The following is a 16,461-nucleotide window of genomic DNA, read 5'->3' as shown; positions in this document are numbered from 1 at the left end:
TGCCATGTGACCACATGGGGTAACCCATCCGTCTCCCCAGCAATCGGCGTCTTCTAAATCCTCATCCCCTTCCCACCCACCAGCCCACCCTCTTTCTGCCCTCTACGTGCTACCTCATGCCCTTCATCAAACTCTTGATATCCACACACCTCACCAATTTCAACGTATATACGCGCGATGTGTGTGCACGCCTGGAGTAACGGTGCGCGTTGCTGGTGGACCTCGACAAAATGGCGGTAATAAGGGGTGTCAGGAAAATGGCCGCTCTGATGAAGCCTGAATCGCGGCATTATGGGAACTGATTGCACGAAACTGTGCAACGAAGGGATGGGGGAGGGAGAGTGAATGAATGGTGTAGGTAGACAGGAGGGGGGGTGGCAGAGAGGGATGGAAGGAGGTGGGGGCGGGCAGGGGGGGTAAATGGGGTTGCAAAACGCCAGGGGAATCGGGAGACGGAGAATTCAGCTGAATTGCCGGAAGAGAGGGACGGAGGTGATACGTCCAGGATGACTGGTATGAGGTACAACTGAGGGATGAGATCACGGGAAGGGCATGCGGTCACGTACTGCCAGGAGCGCAGAAAGGGTACAACCACTGTCCCCCAGGGGTGGGGGGTTATGGAGTTAGTTAGCGATGTGTGATGCCGTGACGCTCGCACGGGTGGGGAATTGTGGGTGGTGAAGGGGTGGGCGGGGGGATGCAGTCACGGAAGTGAGGAGACGGTGTAGGTTAGGAATGCTAAATTGTTCCTGGGATCACGTGGAATTACCCGCGAAATTATGATCCGATTAGGGACACCGTTCATTTAGTCAGATTCAAAATTTCAACGTGACTTGGAATAACGATTAGGGGCTATCTCGGCGGGAGTTGTGGGAGTTCTTCCGTGGTTTTGAGGGGTGGGGGAGGGAAACTGTTTAAAAAAATTAGGTGGAAGATAATTTCTGGCGGTGAATGAGATTTCAATTGCAGTTTTTGAGGGAATTTGGGCTGTCGAGGACTTTGGATTCGATCAATTGTATTATTTGGAGTATGGGGACATGAGAAAGACTGTCAACGTGACACTTGGTCTGGTAACTGGATTGTGTAGATCGGGTGATGGGACATGAACAAACAATGAATTATTTAAGAGATCATTTGGATACGCACTGATCTGATCTGTATATCAGTCTAATGGGTACATATCGGGGAACAATCAAATCGGTTGGAGAACAGTTCTGTAATTTATTGTTCGAAGACATTATTTTTTGATGGAGTTCTGAGTTTAAGCAAATATGTCTATTCGTATTAACGAGTACAATGAAATGTCGAGGAGGATGAGGTGCTCGGTATATTTTACACCACTTTCATTTGATGGCCATGGAATTGAAACATTCATCCCCAGTGGAGGCCTCTCAATAATTCAGATCTCGCGTGACTCTTGAGGGTGGATAAACGTACTTGTTCTGTTCTGTTCTTGTGGAATTAATATTTCATGGGAACAATAAATGGCGCTGGCTCACGTTCCGAGTAGGGGATGGAAGGGCGGAGACGAATGTGAAGTGTCTCGAATAATTCTGCACTTGTGTTCAATCCCGAGCTTCGCATTTCTGTTTTTTTTTTGGTTCTCCATTGTTGTTCAAGTAGAAAAATATTTTCCTGTCGTTTCTCGGTTGTATCGGGCGATAGTTACGACGATCGTTGTTTCGCAATCGTAATTTTCGTAATTCCACCATCTGAAGGGATTTAGATATTACAGAACTATTTTATGATTTAAATATTTTTAATGGTTTTTATGATGTAGTTTAGATGGATAATTCAATGATTGAAAATAGTCTAGGGCAGAGGGCAGAGGGCAGAGGGCGGAGGGCGGAGGGCAGAGGGCAGAGGGTTGATGCGTTGATTGAATGAAATGAGTCTTGGAATGAAATCTATCTGGAATAATCACTTGCGAGGTTGATACAGGAGAGACGAAGTTCGAGAGAATCCAAATGACAGATTCGAGACAGGGCGGAGTCGTCAGAGACCCCATGTACGACATGAAGGAGAACTGTCTCCCGATTACATCAAGCACCGTCAGGGGAAAAGGCATCACATTGACTTTTTTGTTCGCTTCCCTGACATCTCCGATGTGATCAAAAATCATATTCAAGGGCGCCACCCGCTCCGGATCCTCGTCGATCTACTCAAGATGAGATTCAAGAATATCTCAGTACACAATTATTTGATTGACGGTTTTTATACCTCAAAAAATAGCCCGATAACCGCTAATCCATCAGGATGGCGAAGAGCCTCGTTAAAGGAGCCGTATGTCCTCTTCCAATGGACCATATGCATCTCCAAGGGATAGCTGGCCAGAGAAATACCGAGATTATTGCTTTCAGTTGGAAAACAGTATCAGTGTTGTAAGAGAGATTTACCTAGAGCCATCAGTGGTGTGTTCACTTCCCACTGTGTTATCCTCGCCCCAGTGGAAATGTAATTGCGTGAAGAGGTATTCACCACGAAGAGGACCACCAGTTATGAAAGGAATTGAAGGTGCCGGCCAGAAACCTGAGAGTTCCACTGGCAACGAAAATAAAAATTCCATTCCCGGAGTAATTAGGATCTCAATAATTTTATGAAACCCCAATGTAAATACGAATATAAATATTCAGTTATATGGAATCATCCATTAATTAATAATTCATTCATTAATTTTTGGGTTTTTCAAATGATATGAATTTTTTTTTTCTATCATTTTTAACGTACGTCGAAGACGAATTGCATATTTTACTCACAAGTATGGCCATTATTAAAAATGGTAATGTTATCGGGGACATCATCGTAGCCGATCCATTTGAGGGCCGGTGAATCCACCACGTACCGGAAATAATCGGGATTGAGATCGATGGGAGATTGCCTGTATCTATTGCAGATCGGGTAATTATATTTCCATGACTCAGGATCGATATAATTGAAGAGCTGAATACCACGCGGCCATTTCAGCAGTCCCACAGCTCCGAGAATAAAAACGCGTCGACTAGGACTAACGAAATGGAAAAAAATATATATCCAAAAATATATCTGAGTTGGAATATATTTTTGGATTATATATTTTTCCACGCGGGTACACGCGAGAGTTATTTATCGTCGAGACTTTTGAATATTTCCTCGATTGTCAGATATTCGGGAAATAATTTGTCGATAATTTGTGATTTCGGGCGAGGCCTGATGCCGATTAAGACTCCTTGTAGCACTTGATAAATTGGTCGAACAAATAATTGTAGCTCTGCAGCTAGGTCTCACCTTTCGTTACGCTAACCCCATAGAACAACATAACCAAAGTCGTGATTATCCACCAGAGCATGATGAAGAGGTATTGTCCTATCGATGAGACTACCCGTAATTGTTAATTACAGTCCCTTTGATACGAGAGGGTAATATCAACTTGAAATTTACTTCAACCTTCAATCTGAGTTGTATCGCACCAACAGCTGAGCTGAAGTGCTGGAGGAAGTCGTAAAAATTTAATCTCAGAACAATTTACGATCAATGCAATGGCTAATTAACCTGTCAGTCATAAATGCTATTCAATCTGTTAACTACATACTTGCAGAATGCCGGAGTTTAAGGATACTCTCGTTATTCCATATTCACACGAGAATCATTAATTCATGGAGAAATATGGAGAAAATACTTTTACTTCCTCTCGTCTCTCTCGAGGTATTGAACAACGCTTGGTTGCAGTTGTGAGAGTTTCCATTGACAAAATCCTGGGGAAATCGTTGCGAGGGGCCTGAGGGACTTGAGTGGAGGGTCCAATCGCGAATGCAATATCTTCCGGTGGTTTTCACTCAACAAATCTCTTTGAAAAAAAAAAAATACTAACTGTGATTTCATCGCGCTCGTTTAATTCCTCGAAAAGGTTGATGTCGATCTTTCCGAAAGCCGAAAAGAGATCTTGGGGGATCGCCAGGGTGGATTTAAATATTCGGCCTCTTGATCGCTTGAGCCCCTGGAAATGATCCTGGGGGTGTGGAGGACCACTCAGCGAATGTGGAGAAATTTTTCATAATTTTTTTTGTAGAAATTAAATAACAAGCTCTAAAGGAAAACAGCTAATGGCCGAGAGCGATGTATTTACTCTTGTTTTTTAGCCCTTTCCGATAATATCAACTGTTAATTAATATAATGAAAAAGATGAGCGGACATTGTCTCTCGGTTCAATGGGCACTCATTAGCAGCGAAGGCTGGTGTTTCAAAAGCCTGGCATTCTCGCTGCCATTAACAACAGCCCAATGAGAATATGGATTCCCGGGACAAGTGAAAATGTTGAAACTAACAAAACCTCGAGTTTCCACAATTTCATTGAATTTAAACAAGACCTTTCCTCTTTCCTTGTTTCTATTAATTGGATAACTTTGGTAATTAGTTGCAGTTCATCACATTTGAATTACTACAGATTGGAGTGTTAGTTGAGAAATAAAAAGCCCCAAAGAATTCCTCTCTGAATCAATTTTTTTTTATATTTCCTAGATTATTAAATATATAGATATGTAAGATAGATATGTAAGATAGATTTGTCAATTTTGATTGTTTGAAAAATTGGTATAAATTAATTATTTATTTTTTATCAGGTAATATTTTAGTCCGTCTGTGCATATATTTCATCATGACATTTCTGATATTCTCGGTGATATTTTCACCGCAAAAGAAATATCCGGAATAATTCAGTGGAGAAAATGTGTCCTGCTCTAGCGTTATTAATTAATGTAGGGGGTAGACGTAAAGGGCGTTTGGAGTGGTACTAAGCAAACATCAAAGAGCACGTGGAAATATATAGACCCCCCAATGAAACTTCCATTGAGAACGCAGGAAGAATGTTCATTCACAAGTGCGCTCACTGAATTAATGGCCATTAATAATAATTCATTATTATTACCATTTCTCTTTTTTTCACTGGGTGTTGGTTTTTACGGCGGGAAAATTATCATTCGTGGGGCTTGGGCATATCCCATTTGACTCGGTATCAACTGGAATTGGATAAATGATACTGCCGCTCGTTGTGGTTGTCTTGCTTAATGTAACAGACAACGCACCACATGCTCGTTACAACAACCCACCGGTGATGGCCCAATGCTTTCATTAACGAGACTCGTGCAATCATTATTTATTGATAACATCGTTTTTTATTTCGGGGATTTCGGGGAATTCGAGCATGAAAATTTCAGTTACGGTATTCGTAAAGCGAGACGAGACGAAACGACAAGTCGATGGAGAAATTGTTTTAAATTATTTATCCCATAGAATCATCTGTTTAAAAATACCTATAGCATATGCATATAAATATTTTTTTTTAATGGTATAGATTTTATTTATTGGATAATTCATTTGTTCGATGGTTGCAGTTCAACTCAAGAATTTTTACAACGAGAATTGCCAGGCCGACAAATGAAATTAGCCTCTCCCCTCTACATTGTTAATTAAAGTATCAACGAGGCAGAAAACCTCTTTAACTTAATACAATTCGGAATTTCAAGTGGTCCCGAGCTACACAGCTAACTGGACTAAGAGTTACAATTCCAGAATACGTGAAATTAGTCACCACTCTGAATGTATCCCCAGGGAAAAACGGAAATTAATGTATATTAAGTGATTTATAAATAATTTATTAGCCTTTTGTTATAGTCATCCGACACTGTATTTTCTCCATTCACTGGTAATGAAAAAAATTTGAAATGCACGGTTCACGGGTAATTTTCACAAGAATATTACAAACTTGAAAAATGCAATAAAAACTAAATCCCCGCGAATGATAATTTAGTCAGGACTTATTTTGACTTTGTGTCACCACCATGAGAATTCGCCACGTAAAATCGAGTGCTTGTTGTGGAATTCGTTAATTAAAATCTCATCTCTCACTGGCAAAAGGGTTTTCCTCGAAATTCATCGTTTTCCGGATATGAAGGAGCATTCATCGAAGCTCGCCACGCCATATCTTGCAATCTCGAGCCCGTAGCAGTGGTTTAGAGTAGTACAATAATTAAAGGACGTAATTAGTGCCAATTAACTCAGTAGTACCTGGCAGTCCTTCTCGCTTGTCTCGACCACTGGCGTCTGCCATAACCCTCGGCATCAATGACATGACTGTTTCCTCGCACCTCATCCTCCAACCTCCTTCAGATGATATTCCAACCCGTTGACTCCAATTTCCCAATATTCCGGATGAGTTATATCATTGTTAATTAATTCATCACATTTTGATGAGTCATTTTTACTCGAATTAATTGCACTGGAAATTTTAAAAATTCCTGTCACTTTCGCGAGAACCGATTTTTCGTGGAAAATTTCCAACCGTTTATTATGAAACACCCTAACTACCGGATCGTCGTAGAACAATGCGAAAACTTTCGCGATCATAAACTGGAAATTCCATTGGGCATAATCCTGCGTTACCCAGACCGCGTGCATACCCTACCATTAAATCGTGAACTATTTAGTACCGGCTATCGTGCTTTTGGAACTGCTACCCGAGTAGTTGATACGTTAGAAGTCGAACGATCACCTAGGGGATGGGAAAATGAGTACCATAAGCAGATAATGCCGGAAGGTGTGCAGAGAGAGGTGTGGTAATCCGGGGAAAGTGGTAGCGAGAGGGAGGACAGGGTTGCACGGATAGTTTTCACTGCCAATGGTATTCGCTAAACTATTTCACAACGTATATTCTACGCCTATCCGGCGATTCTATCTCTTCGATGTGGCCCAGTATAATTTATCGAGGCACGCCGAATATCCGCCGAGGTTTATAGTTTAATAACGAGGAGAAGGCGCATCCCGGTGATAAGGTGGTGTTGAACGATCGAAATCGCATCGCCATATCAAAATTCGTGTTGGTCGAATAGGAAATATATTCCCCAACTCACTGACTGCAGGAACATGATCATCCTCATCATAATAGAGATAATTAAAATAATATAATAAATACTACATACTCATTACTCATTAATTTTGGAGATATATCAATTTTTTAATCTTCGATATATCCACCAAGGAATTTTATCGATTTAATTGATTCATCGATTTTATCGATGACTCCGGGAGTGAATCGGTTATCAAGAGAGAATTGATTAATTAAAGTGAAAACGATTGGAGGGAAGAACAAAGGAAATCCAAAAAAAAAATCGTCAACATTGATAACTCGGAGAATCGTTAGAGTGACGGGTTTTGAAAGGGCATGTCTCAACGACGTCGCCAAATGCCAGCGTCTCGCGTATGAAAGGCATCGGTCCACAGGTCCCCCGTTAATGGAGATCGTTTGCAACTGTTTAATTTGACTCAGACTGGTATTCTCCCCCCTTTTCCCTTCACCCCTCGTCACCCCCCGGCCTCTGGCACTCTCATTATCTCGTATTCCGTCATCCCCCTCGCCCCAACGCCGATCTCTCTCTGCAACGTCATCGTCCCATTCTCATTCTCCTCTGTCCCTTTTCTCGTACTCTCATACTTACCACCCCACCCCATCCCTTCTCATCCCTCCCCCTCCACTCATCCCAATCGTAACGCTAACAAGTACAACTCATTATAAGTTGACGTAACTGCGGACTGTCCCCAATTAAGCAAGATCGCAAGATATTATTCCAATATTATTTCGTACCCTCGGGTGTGCACACGATCTATACGCGACCTCCATTCATTGTTTATGTTGTTGTTACAGGGAAGAATGAGAGACGAAGGGAGAGAGAATTACCGAGATAACAGTTTTCAATTTGCTCACCGAGAAAATAAAAATGCCGAATTTTTTATTCGGATTCTAGAGTAAATAGCAATAATTTATTGCTATTAAATGCACGCTATAATCATAATAATGATAATAAGTGGGTGAGTGCTAAGTGATCATTTAATTAATGGTAATTAGTAAACAATGATTAATGATCAATAATACTCTCTGTAAAATTGAGTGATGAGTGATTTTAATTAGTAAAATTTGAGAAGATTTGTTCAAGATTTTTTTTTCGACTTTTCATTACGAGGCATGAGAACGGATGAAAAATATAGTCAAGGCTTTTTGCAAGAGGAATTTAACTGGAACCGTGGTACTTGGTTGCAACGTCGGCCATTATATTATCACCCCCTGGCCACCCCTCGATATTGAATATCTGATGAATTCAGGATAGTTTTGGAGTATCTGCTGTACCTCACAGATTACCACCATCCATACTTTGTGCATTCCAGGCTTAATTAATTACGGTGCATTATTATTAGAGAAGTATATGATACTCGGGAATTGTTGAGAAACCCCGTGGCCCTACGTTGATATATTTGTCTATTTCATGTTAATTATATGAATTAAAATATAATAACATATATAAAATAATATTAAGAATAAGATCAATAGTCAATTAAATTAGTTAATCAATAGAGAATAATCTGCCCGAAGAGCGACTTGTATTGAAAAAATAGAATTCCCCATTTTTTCTATTGTCTATCAAAACTCGATTCCCCTGAAAAAACATGATCACCTGTTATTCCGAATTAATGATGCGATCGAGTTCGATTGAACCGATGATTGGGTATCGACTTCTACCACAAGTTTGTCGAGTGAAAGCCAGTGGCTCCCAGAACTTCAAAGGAAAAGACAACTGGACGTTGACTCTGGACATTTAATACCCCAAAACGTCGGCAAGCACACACCGAATGAAAACGATAGATCGACTCATCCATTCGATACGTACACCGTATCATCCATTCAACAATGCATAATTAAGGACCCGTAAACCCCTTTAATCCTGTCGTGCTGTTTGCGTTTTCTCGGTGACCGGACCTTTGACCCGACTGACGGAATTACTCTCGTCGTATCGTTTCCCTGTTCTACGAGCCCCTTCCTCTGGACAGGGTTCTTCTGTCCATGAACTATCCCATCAAACGATCGACCAGTCGTTTCGGTTTCGACACAAATGGGACCGCCCGATGGGGAAAAATTTCTGCTGACACTCGCCCCTCAGTTCTCATTGTCCCGATCGCTCCGAAATTTTTCCAAAATTCCACGGATAATCCGACGATAACTAGATATACTTAATATTTTTCTGATATATTGTACTGAGCGATGGGCAGAACCATTAAAAAAAATCAGATTGGATTGATTAATAATATGCGAACTCGAATGATGAGGCAGGAGATGCAATTTGCACAAATAGCCCGGGATATATGGAGCACATAAATAATAAAAAACATCAAATGGAGTACCAAATAAAGATTGCAGAATACTCCGGATATAAACCCATTTAATAATTACTGATAGCGTTCTTTCAATCAAAAATAACTCGCCAAAAGCACCTAAAAATGAAATGATCTCCGGTGAAAATTAACAGAATACTGACATTTTAATTGAGTGATTAAAAATTCAGGATGCTTTTAGCGAACGCCGAATTGTGATTCACTGAATAAGAACGCGAATTCTCGATATCTCGGACTTTCATACCCGAATATTGCCGAGTGCGGTGAGAGGGATGTACTGGCTGTCGAGTGAGAACTAATGAAATATGGGAAAGCTTTTAGCTTTTAGCGAACGTCTGATATATCCGAAATATTCCACAGCAATGGAGATGCCCAGCCCCTAATTGATGCATCGATTTTTCATAATCATGATAAACAATAAATAGTTAAACCAGTCGAAGATAATTAACCCCGATATATCCACTCGTTGAATTCCCAATTATCGATAAAAATAAATATTCTTTCATTTAAATTTAGATATAAAATGGACATATCGAAGGGTTTAATTTTTTATCATCGATTAAATATGAATATTTATTTATTCACAGGATTAATAATTTTTTTATTCCAATCGTATTTGGCTTATTATGAAATAGTAAATATTGAAATATTAATATATTTCTTTGGTTTTGGGGAATTTTTGGAAAAAAACCGTCGGGGCATTTTCGGTTGATGCATTTACATCCGGAAAGTCACATGGAGTGACGTTATTCGTCTGGCCGATGGCAGTACTTAAGTATTCCTAAGTAAATTCGAGCGTCAACGTCTATTCCCCTTTCGTCCCTGCTAAACCATATATCCTACTTCGGGCTACTATCCATCCACTCGTCCCTCCCTTTTCCCCTGCCCTCTTCAGTACCACCGAAGTGCATCGAGTGCATTACCGTGTTCGAAACTTGGCCCTTGCCTACTCTAACCTGGAGATTTCACGTTTTCCGAAGTGAATTCAACCCGCAGTTCCCCCTGAATTCTGTCGTTCAACAGTTCTGACACCTCTCAGATGGTTAATGATTTATGTAATTTGATAACATCAATTAGAAAGAGGAAAAAATTTTGTTCACTGTCATTTGTTTTATTTGAAAATCTGGTAGCAATTGAAATTCAATTTGCATTCGATGTTAAATTCATGAATGAGTATTATTGGAGAATGTTTTCGCGAATCTGCATTGTTAATAGTCAATTAAAGTTTGAATAGTTGATTAGTTATGAAGCAGTTTTTTTTTAATTAATGGTATTGGTAAAATTGTACCCAACATTTCGTGTCTGGAAAAATTCATGAAAAATTTGAAAAGCTAATTGTGAAAAATAGCTAATAAATTGAAATGACAATTTAAGTTACTGATTTTTAATAAATAATTAGCAGTCATTTGGATCAAAGGACTTGTATATTCCGGAAGCCCCAAAAATCCAATCACAAAGAAATTCCATCTATTGTTATTCATACTGAAAAATGGGTGTTCTTACTTTTTATTTTTTTATACTGCGGACTCTCATCTCGAATAAATTTTCGGTCAGTCCTTACTCGAACCACTTTGCCTCCACCTCCCGAAATTACGTTAATGCCCGGTAATTCTCCGTTGGAACACTCTTCCTGGATTTATACCTGCGTTGGTAACTCGAGACTTTTTTTGACTTGGCACACACTAACCTCAGAAGAATTTAATGAAAATACCGCTATCCCGAAAAACTACGAAATACAGTAGGTTAATGGTTAGCCACTTTTTGAACAATTTTTTTTTCACCCACTCCTTCAGACAATGCACTATTAATTTCGTACGCCGTTTATTGCAGTAAAAAAAAAATGTCAATGCATATAGAAGATCTATTGAGACCTAAAGTTAATCCACAAAAAATTATGAAATTACCCATGCATTTAGATTTCGCGTCGATTTTTCAATCGCCTTGACCCCGAAAAATTTTAATGAAAGAATTAAATTACCCTGATTACGCGAATAGTTACGTAATTTCTTCCCAATATTTCCGAGCGTGATATTTATTCCAATTTATTCGCCACAATTGCGGCGGATTTGTACAAGTTCATGGTTGTACCCAAGATGAGCCGTTCGGAAGTCAAATAATTGTCCGTAATACAGAGTTGTGAGGAAAGGTGAGGGGGTGGATCATGGTAACTGCACCGAGATATCTTGTAGAAATTTCGGAGACCAAAATGGGGCACTCACTCGGTCGGGTGTTCCCTCGTTAAGGGTGTAAGCTCTCTCGCCTCTGTGTGCCGTTTGTTCTCTGATTCGTACGCGGAGTTCTAGTTAAGAGTCGCGAGTCAGTGAGAGAGATGAATGAAGAGGAACGAGAGAAGATAGTGGGGTAAAAGGAAATGTAAGGAATGGACGGGGATGGTGGCTGTGGGGGCCAATTAGGACTCTTCCAACCCCTCGACACCAACTCCCGGTCCACCTCAGACTCTCCTCTTCACCCCTGTGGGCCGCAGTGTAGATTGGATTGGTTTAGATTGGTATACACTGGCGTAGTCTCACGTGGGCAATACGTTCCCTCCCAATTTTCCATTGACTTCCTATTCGATTTAAAAAACCAGATCCCATCGCAAACCAAAAATATCACCTCAGAATTTCACTCGCCCGATCAATTCATACAATTTTTCTCTTCATCTGAAGATACATCGGTTATAGAATTTTTTATTTCTATTTTATGGGATGATTCTCATATTTCGTAATTATTTCATGACTCCTGAAATTTCGGAAGTCATTGAATAATTATGAAATTTATCAGGAAATCCAAAAAACGTGTAATTTTGGGTAAAAGGGCAGAACATCCCGAGGAGTTGGGGAATTTCAGACGAATTCATGTGTGAGGTAGTTTTTTTTATTTGTCTGTTCGAAAATGATGGAGGGTGTTTGAAAAATTCCATTGGTCTACGCCAATGGAAGCCCCCATCAGACGAGGCGGCTCGTTAGTGACGGATTAGCGATGTACGTGTGCCCTCCACCTTCCAATTTCAACCCCTCTGTATACTCAGACCCCCAGGAGTCGACTTCCTTCTCGCCACACGTTGAAAACGACGGGGAAAGAAAGAAAAGTACCCAGGAATTTCATCAAACACCGTGTGTACACGCCCGTCGCGGCTGAGAGAAAAAATCCATTTATATCTTTATTTACCGGGTCTGTAAACAGTTTATTACGCCCAGGTGAGCATTGACAAATGAGCCAATACGATTTGCTGATAAATGGGGGTTGTTCGTTGTTGCAAATTGTTTGCTCATATTCTAGTAAAAATTCAAGTGAACATTCCAGTGGAAATTTCAGTGGAAATTCCAGTGGAAATTCCAGTGAAAATTCTAGTGAAACCGAATTTATTTTTTCGACTTTTTTTTATAACAACAAAAAAACAATTCATTCGACGAATTATCGTAAAAAAAGACTCTGGCAGAACCAATGAGAGGAGAAAATGAGTATGTAGTATTTGGAATTCCTCCAGCATCATTGAGGGCTGGAACTATCATGGAAGGAACTAACACAATATCCTATGCCAACCCTTTTCTCTCAGCGGTGGACCCCACATTTTTACCCCCTTGAGAGTTGATCTCCACTCCCTTTCCAATCGATTCCCACCAATTATTAGTTGCCTAACTGGTTCCGATTGGAAGAATAGGGCTGATAGAAATGCAGCTCTATGGGAAATTAACCCCCCGACACTGGGCATCGCTGTCACGTCCTCCACAGTCAGGACATTTTTGTTTCCAATTCCCCAAACCCCGAAATCCCAACTCATCACGAAACTACTTTTTTCGCTTTATCCTGCCCTTTTTACTAACCCTCTATCATCGCTCTATTTTTCCATGTGCGGTTGCTCTGTACGAATGGGACAATGATGCCACGGCATCGTTTTCCGAATTGCAACGACGAATGGGACGTCACTATGGATTTCAAAATGTGAGTTGGATTTTTTTTTCTATTTTTTGCATTTGAGGGAATTCGAAAAAATTCCAGACAAAAATTGAGGGAATCGGCAGCTCTCACACCTATTACTGAAAACCTTTACAATTTCAATTTTCCACGGCCTCATTCCGAAATATTTAAAAATGATTGGTATATTGAGGGATGAGAATTTATTTTGTGTAATTTATAATATGCCATATCGGTGAACGATTTTTTGTGATTTCTTGAAAAAATTGATTTCTGAAAAACTGACAAATAAAAAAAAAATGAATAAATGAATAATTGAATTTTAATGAATAACAATTAATTCAATAAATAATCATCCACACATTTTATTTCTCCTCTCCCTAATTAACTTTCCCACCGAAATTGAAATCATCTCCGTCATAAAGTCCCTCCGTCCTTCTTTCCTCATTTTCACTCTCATTCTCGCCTCAGAGTCGACTTTACCTTTATTTTTCCCCGGTTCCCGTCCCTTCAAACTCAACCGGGCTTGGTAATACAGTAGGCTAACAAGCGTAATGTTCATTAAATCGCGTTCTCCAAGTGAGAGAGGGTCGACTGTCCGCGGTACTCCCCTATGCATCCGCATTACTCATATTCACCACCAGTGGAACATTTGAGTTGAGGGAAAAAGAGAACTCCTCAGTGGAAGAACAGCCGCACATTGAAGAAGAGGTACTGGTACGTAGCACAACGCAAAGGGATGCATTATTACATTAATCCAGTTCGTTAGTCAGGGAGTAATTATCCCTGGGCTCCTATTTGCCTGGAACTGGCCGGCGCAAGACGAATGACAAATAAATTGCTCGCCAGCAATTATAACGAGATGAGTCGACACCACTTGAGAATTATTCCCTGATATCTCTTTAACGTACCGTCATCTAACGTTCTTCAAATGAAAGAATAACGTAGAAATTTGTAATATTTAGTGGTATATAATTAGATACTAATTACCAACATTGTGTAATATTAAGGGAAGAATTTCGACCAGTGCGCGAGCAAAGAGATATTTATTTCTACAGTAGAGAATACGGATGATAAAACGAGGATATTAAAGATAGAGAAACAAAGGGAATGGGAGAGGGAAGAATTGGAGACAAGAATTTCCGGACGTTAGTTCCTTGAAGGAGAAATCCGTATATCCACCTACTCAATGTCTCCCCGCATCCTGGACATAGTCCTGGAAGGCCAGGTACTGAGGCCAAAGGGCAGAGGGGTGGAAGAGGATAGGGCCACACCGAGGATAACGATGTCCACCCTGTTATTTCAGCCAAGCCGGCTCTAACGTTGCCTCATGGTATTTTTCAAACAATACCCTACCCCTCCAATGCCCGTTATAATTTGCCTGGACGACTGCTCTGCATAACCCGACGGCTTCGATACGAGTGGCCGCCTTCCGACTACCATCTTACTCCGGTTTCTCCAGTAAAAAATACCGAGGACAACTGTCCGCCAAACCGTACCGGGGATTTCTCCGAATGTACATGCATCAACGGTAAAACCAATTTTTCGGTCTGAAGTTCTCGAGATAAAAATCCGCGGATATAATTCATGGGAAATTCGAGAAAATCTGGGCTCGAGAAAATTCCCGGAGATTTCAATCGCAATTTCATCGGCACATGGAAAACAAACGAGAATTATATATATTTTATATATACTAGTATATATAAAAGGGGTTATGGAAATCGTTAAATAATTTTGAATTTTTGAAACGCGTTTTCAATAGTGCAATCTCTAATGGAGCACTAGAGTCCTGGAAATGTTTCCTCGGTGTGAAATTCTGGTGATAAAGTTTATGAAATTAATTCCTGCCTGTCATGATTCCCATTTTTTTCAATGGTGTTCCTTTTTAGGGCTAAGGATATCGACGTACTCCTGGAGGCAACCCCTCAGTACAAATTCAACGGGCATCTTGCATTTTCCCTGGATTCCCTTTTTCCCATTCCACTGAAAAAAGACCGACTATGCACTGGCCAATTGACCGTGTAACTGGTATACTCGAATAGAGTCCATTCTCCTTCGAGAACGACGTACTCCCTAGATTTTTCAAGTATATTCCCAATGATATTGAGCCCGATGCTCGTCCCGGCGGTTATATGAATGCCCCGGATAATTTCAATATGTCGGGATGTTTGTAAAGGGAAAATATGAAAGAAAAAAAAAACAACCGAGACACAAAACATCGAAACGTAAATACGAATTGTCGAACTCGACATGATTTTTCCGAAATTCCTAACTTGTGTAAAAAATTTACTCTCGCCTTTCAGAGAATCCGTCATTTGTCGATTGTAATAAAATGTTAACATTTTTTTAGTAACAGTTGTTGGCGATGAGTGGGCGGTCAAGGGGTGAATAGACTGGACACTAGGGGGTGGAGACCCCTAGGACACCGTCGAGTCCTCGATGTACAGACTGGGGTCAGAATGGTATCGAGACACGAAACCGAGTCTTTGGACTGCTATTAGGTGCACGCTACCCAGCAATACGAAAAACATTAAGCCAACCCATTGCAGAATAAATCTGAATCGAAAACGGGTGAACGACCCAGCCATCAGCACTCCTCCGCCTCTAGATCCTACCAGGGTGATATCAGAACTTATGCACCTGGTGGAGGTGTGCGGTATGCGTGGGTAAAGTATAGAGCGCGTTATCGGGAGTTTTCGATAAGTCGAGTGATTTGTATCGAAATTATTCAACGAGGGTATCCAGAGAATAGGGATGAAATTGGACTGACAAAATTCGAATCGCATTGAAAAAGTGACGATTAAATTGAAGATATAATTCCCGAAAAAAAACCTCAGTTATAATTTTTAAGGTACATCTCTTTTCTCTTTGGCGACAAGTCAATTGTAAAAAGCGTAAATTTTATCGGACTCCTTAATAATAGTCAAATATTTGATATGAATTTGGAGGAGACAGGATATGGAGTGGTCCTAAACGATCCTGGGGGGTGTCTACCCGGCCAGATAGAGAGGTGGAGGGGTTGATCCCACGGAGGCCTGTTACACGGTCAGCTAACAACCCCTTATCTCGCACCCATGGGACACCAAACGACTAGATAGCGCTCTTGTCCCGCGTAACGACTGTTTGATCATTTCTAGGTTCAAGAGGAGCAAGAGAGAGTAACAAAAAATTGGCAAAATAAAAAATTGAAGTTAAATCATGAACAGAATGGAATAATGTGCGATGCGATGGGCAATTTGACTGTCAGTGGTAGTCGGTGGTAAGATCCACTTGAAGTACGAGGTAAAGTACTATATTATTATCCATGCTTGGACGGATACGGTAATGCGCAAACACTCGGTTAGTTCCCAC

The 16,461-nt window shown here is 40.5% G+C and overlaps 1 protein-coding gene across 1 annotated transcript; it reads right to left on the bottom strand.

Moving 5' to 3' along the window:
* Positions 1 to 1,222: 1,222 nt before the first annotated feature.
* On the bottom strand, positions 1,223 to 3,451 carry LOC105267653 (carbonic anhydrase 2). The gene is made up of 6 exons (XM_011306650.1): positions 3,265 to 3,451; positions 2,757 to 2,975; positions 2,397 to 2,541; positions 2,221 to 2,326; positions 1,925 to 2,158; positions 1,223 to 1,712 (listed from the first exon to the last, which is right to left on the bottom strand). The coding sequence occupies exons 1-6, from the start codon at positions 3,323 to 3,325 to the stop codon at positions 1,566 to 1,568; spliced, it is 912 nt and encodes a 303-aa protein (XP_011304952.1). The 5' UTR covers positions 3,326 to 3,451; the 3' UTR covers positions 1,223 to 1,565.
* Positions 3,452 to 16,461: the final 13,010 nt, after the last annotated feature.

The sequence above is a fragment of the Fopius arisanus genome, unplaced genomic scaffold (assembly GCF_000806365.1).
Source record: "Fopius arisanus strain USDA-PBARC FA_bdor unplaced genomic scaffold, ASM80636v1 scaffold00049, whole genome shotgun sequence".
NCBI lineage: Eukaryota > Metazoa > Arthropoda > Insecta > Hymenoptera > Braconidae > Fopius > Fopius arisanus.
This window is presented reverse-complemented; position numbering and strand designations above follow the sequence as displayed.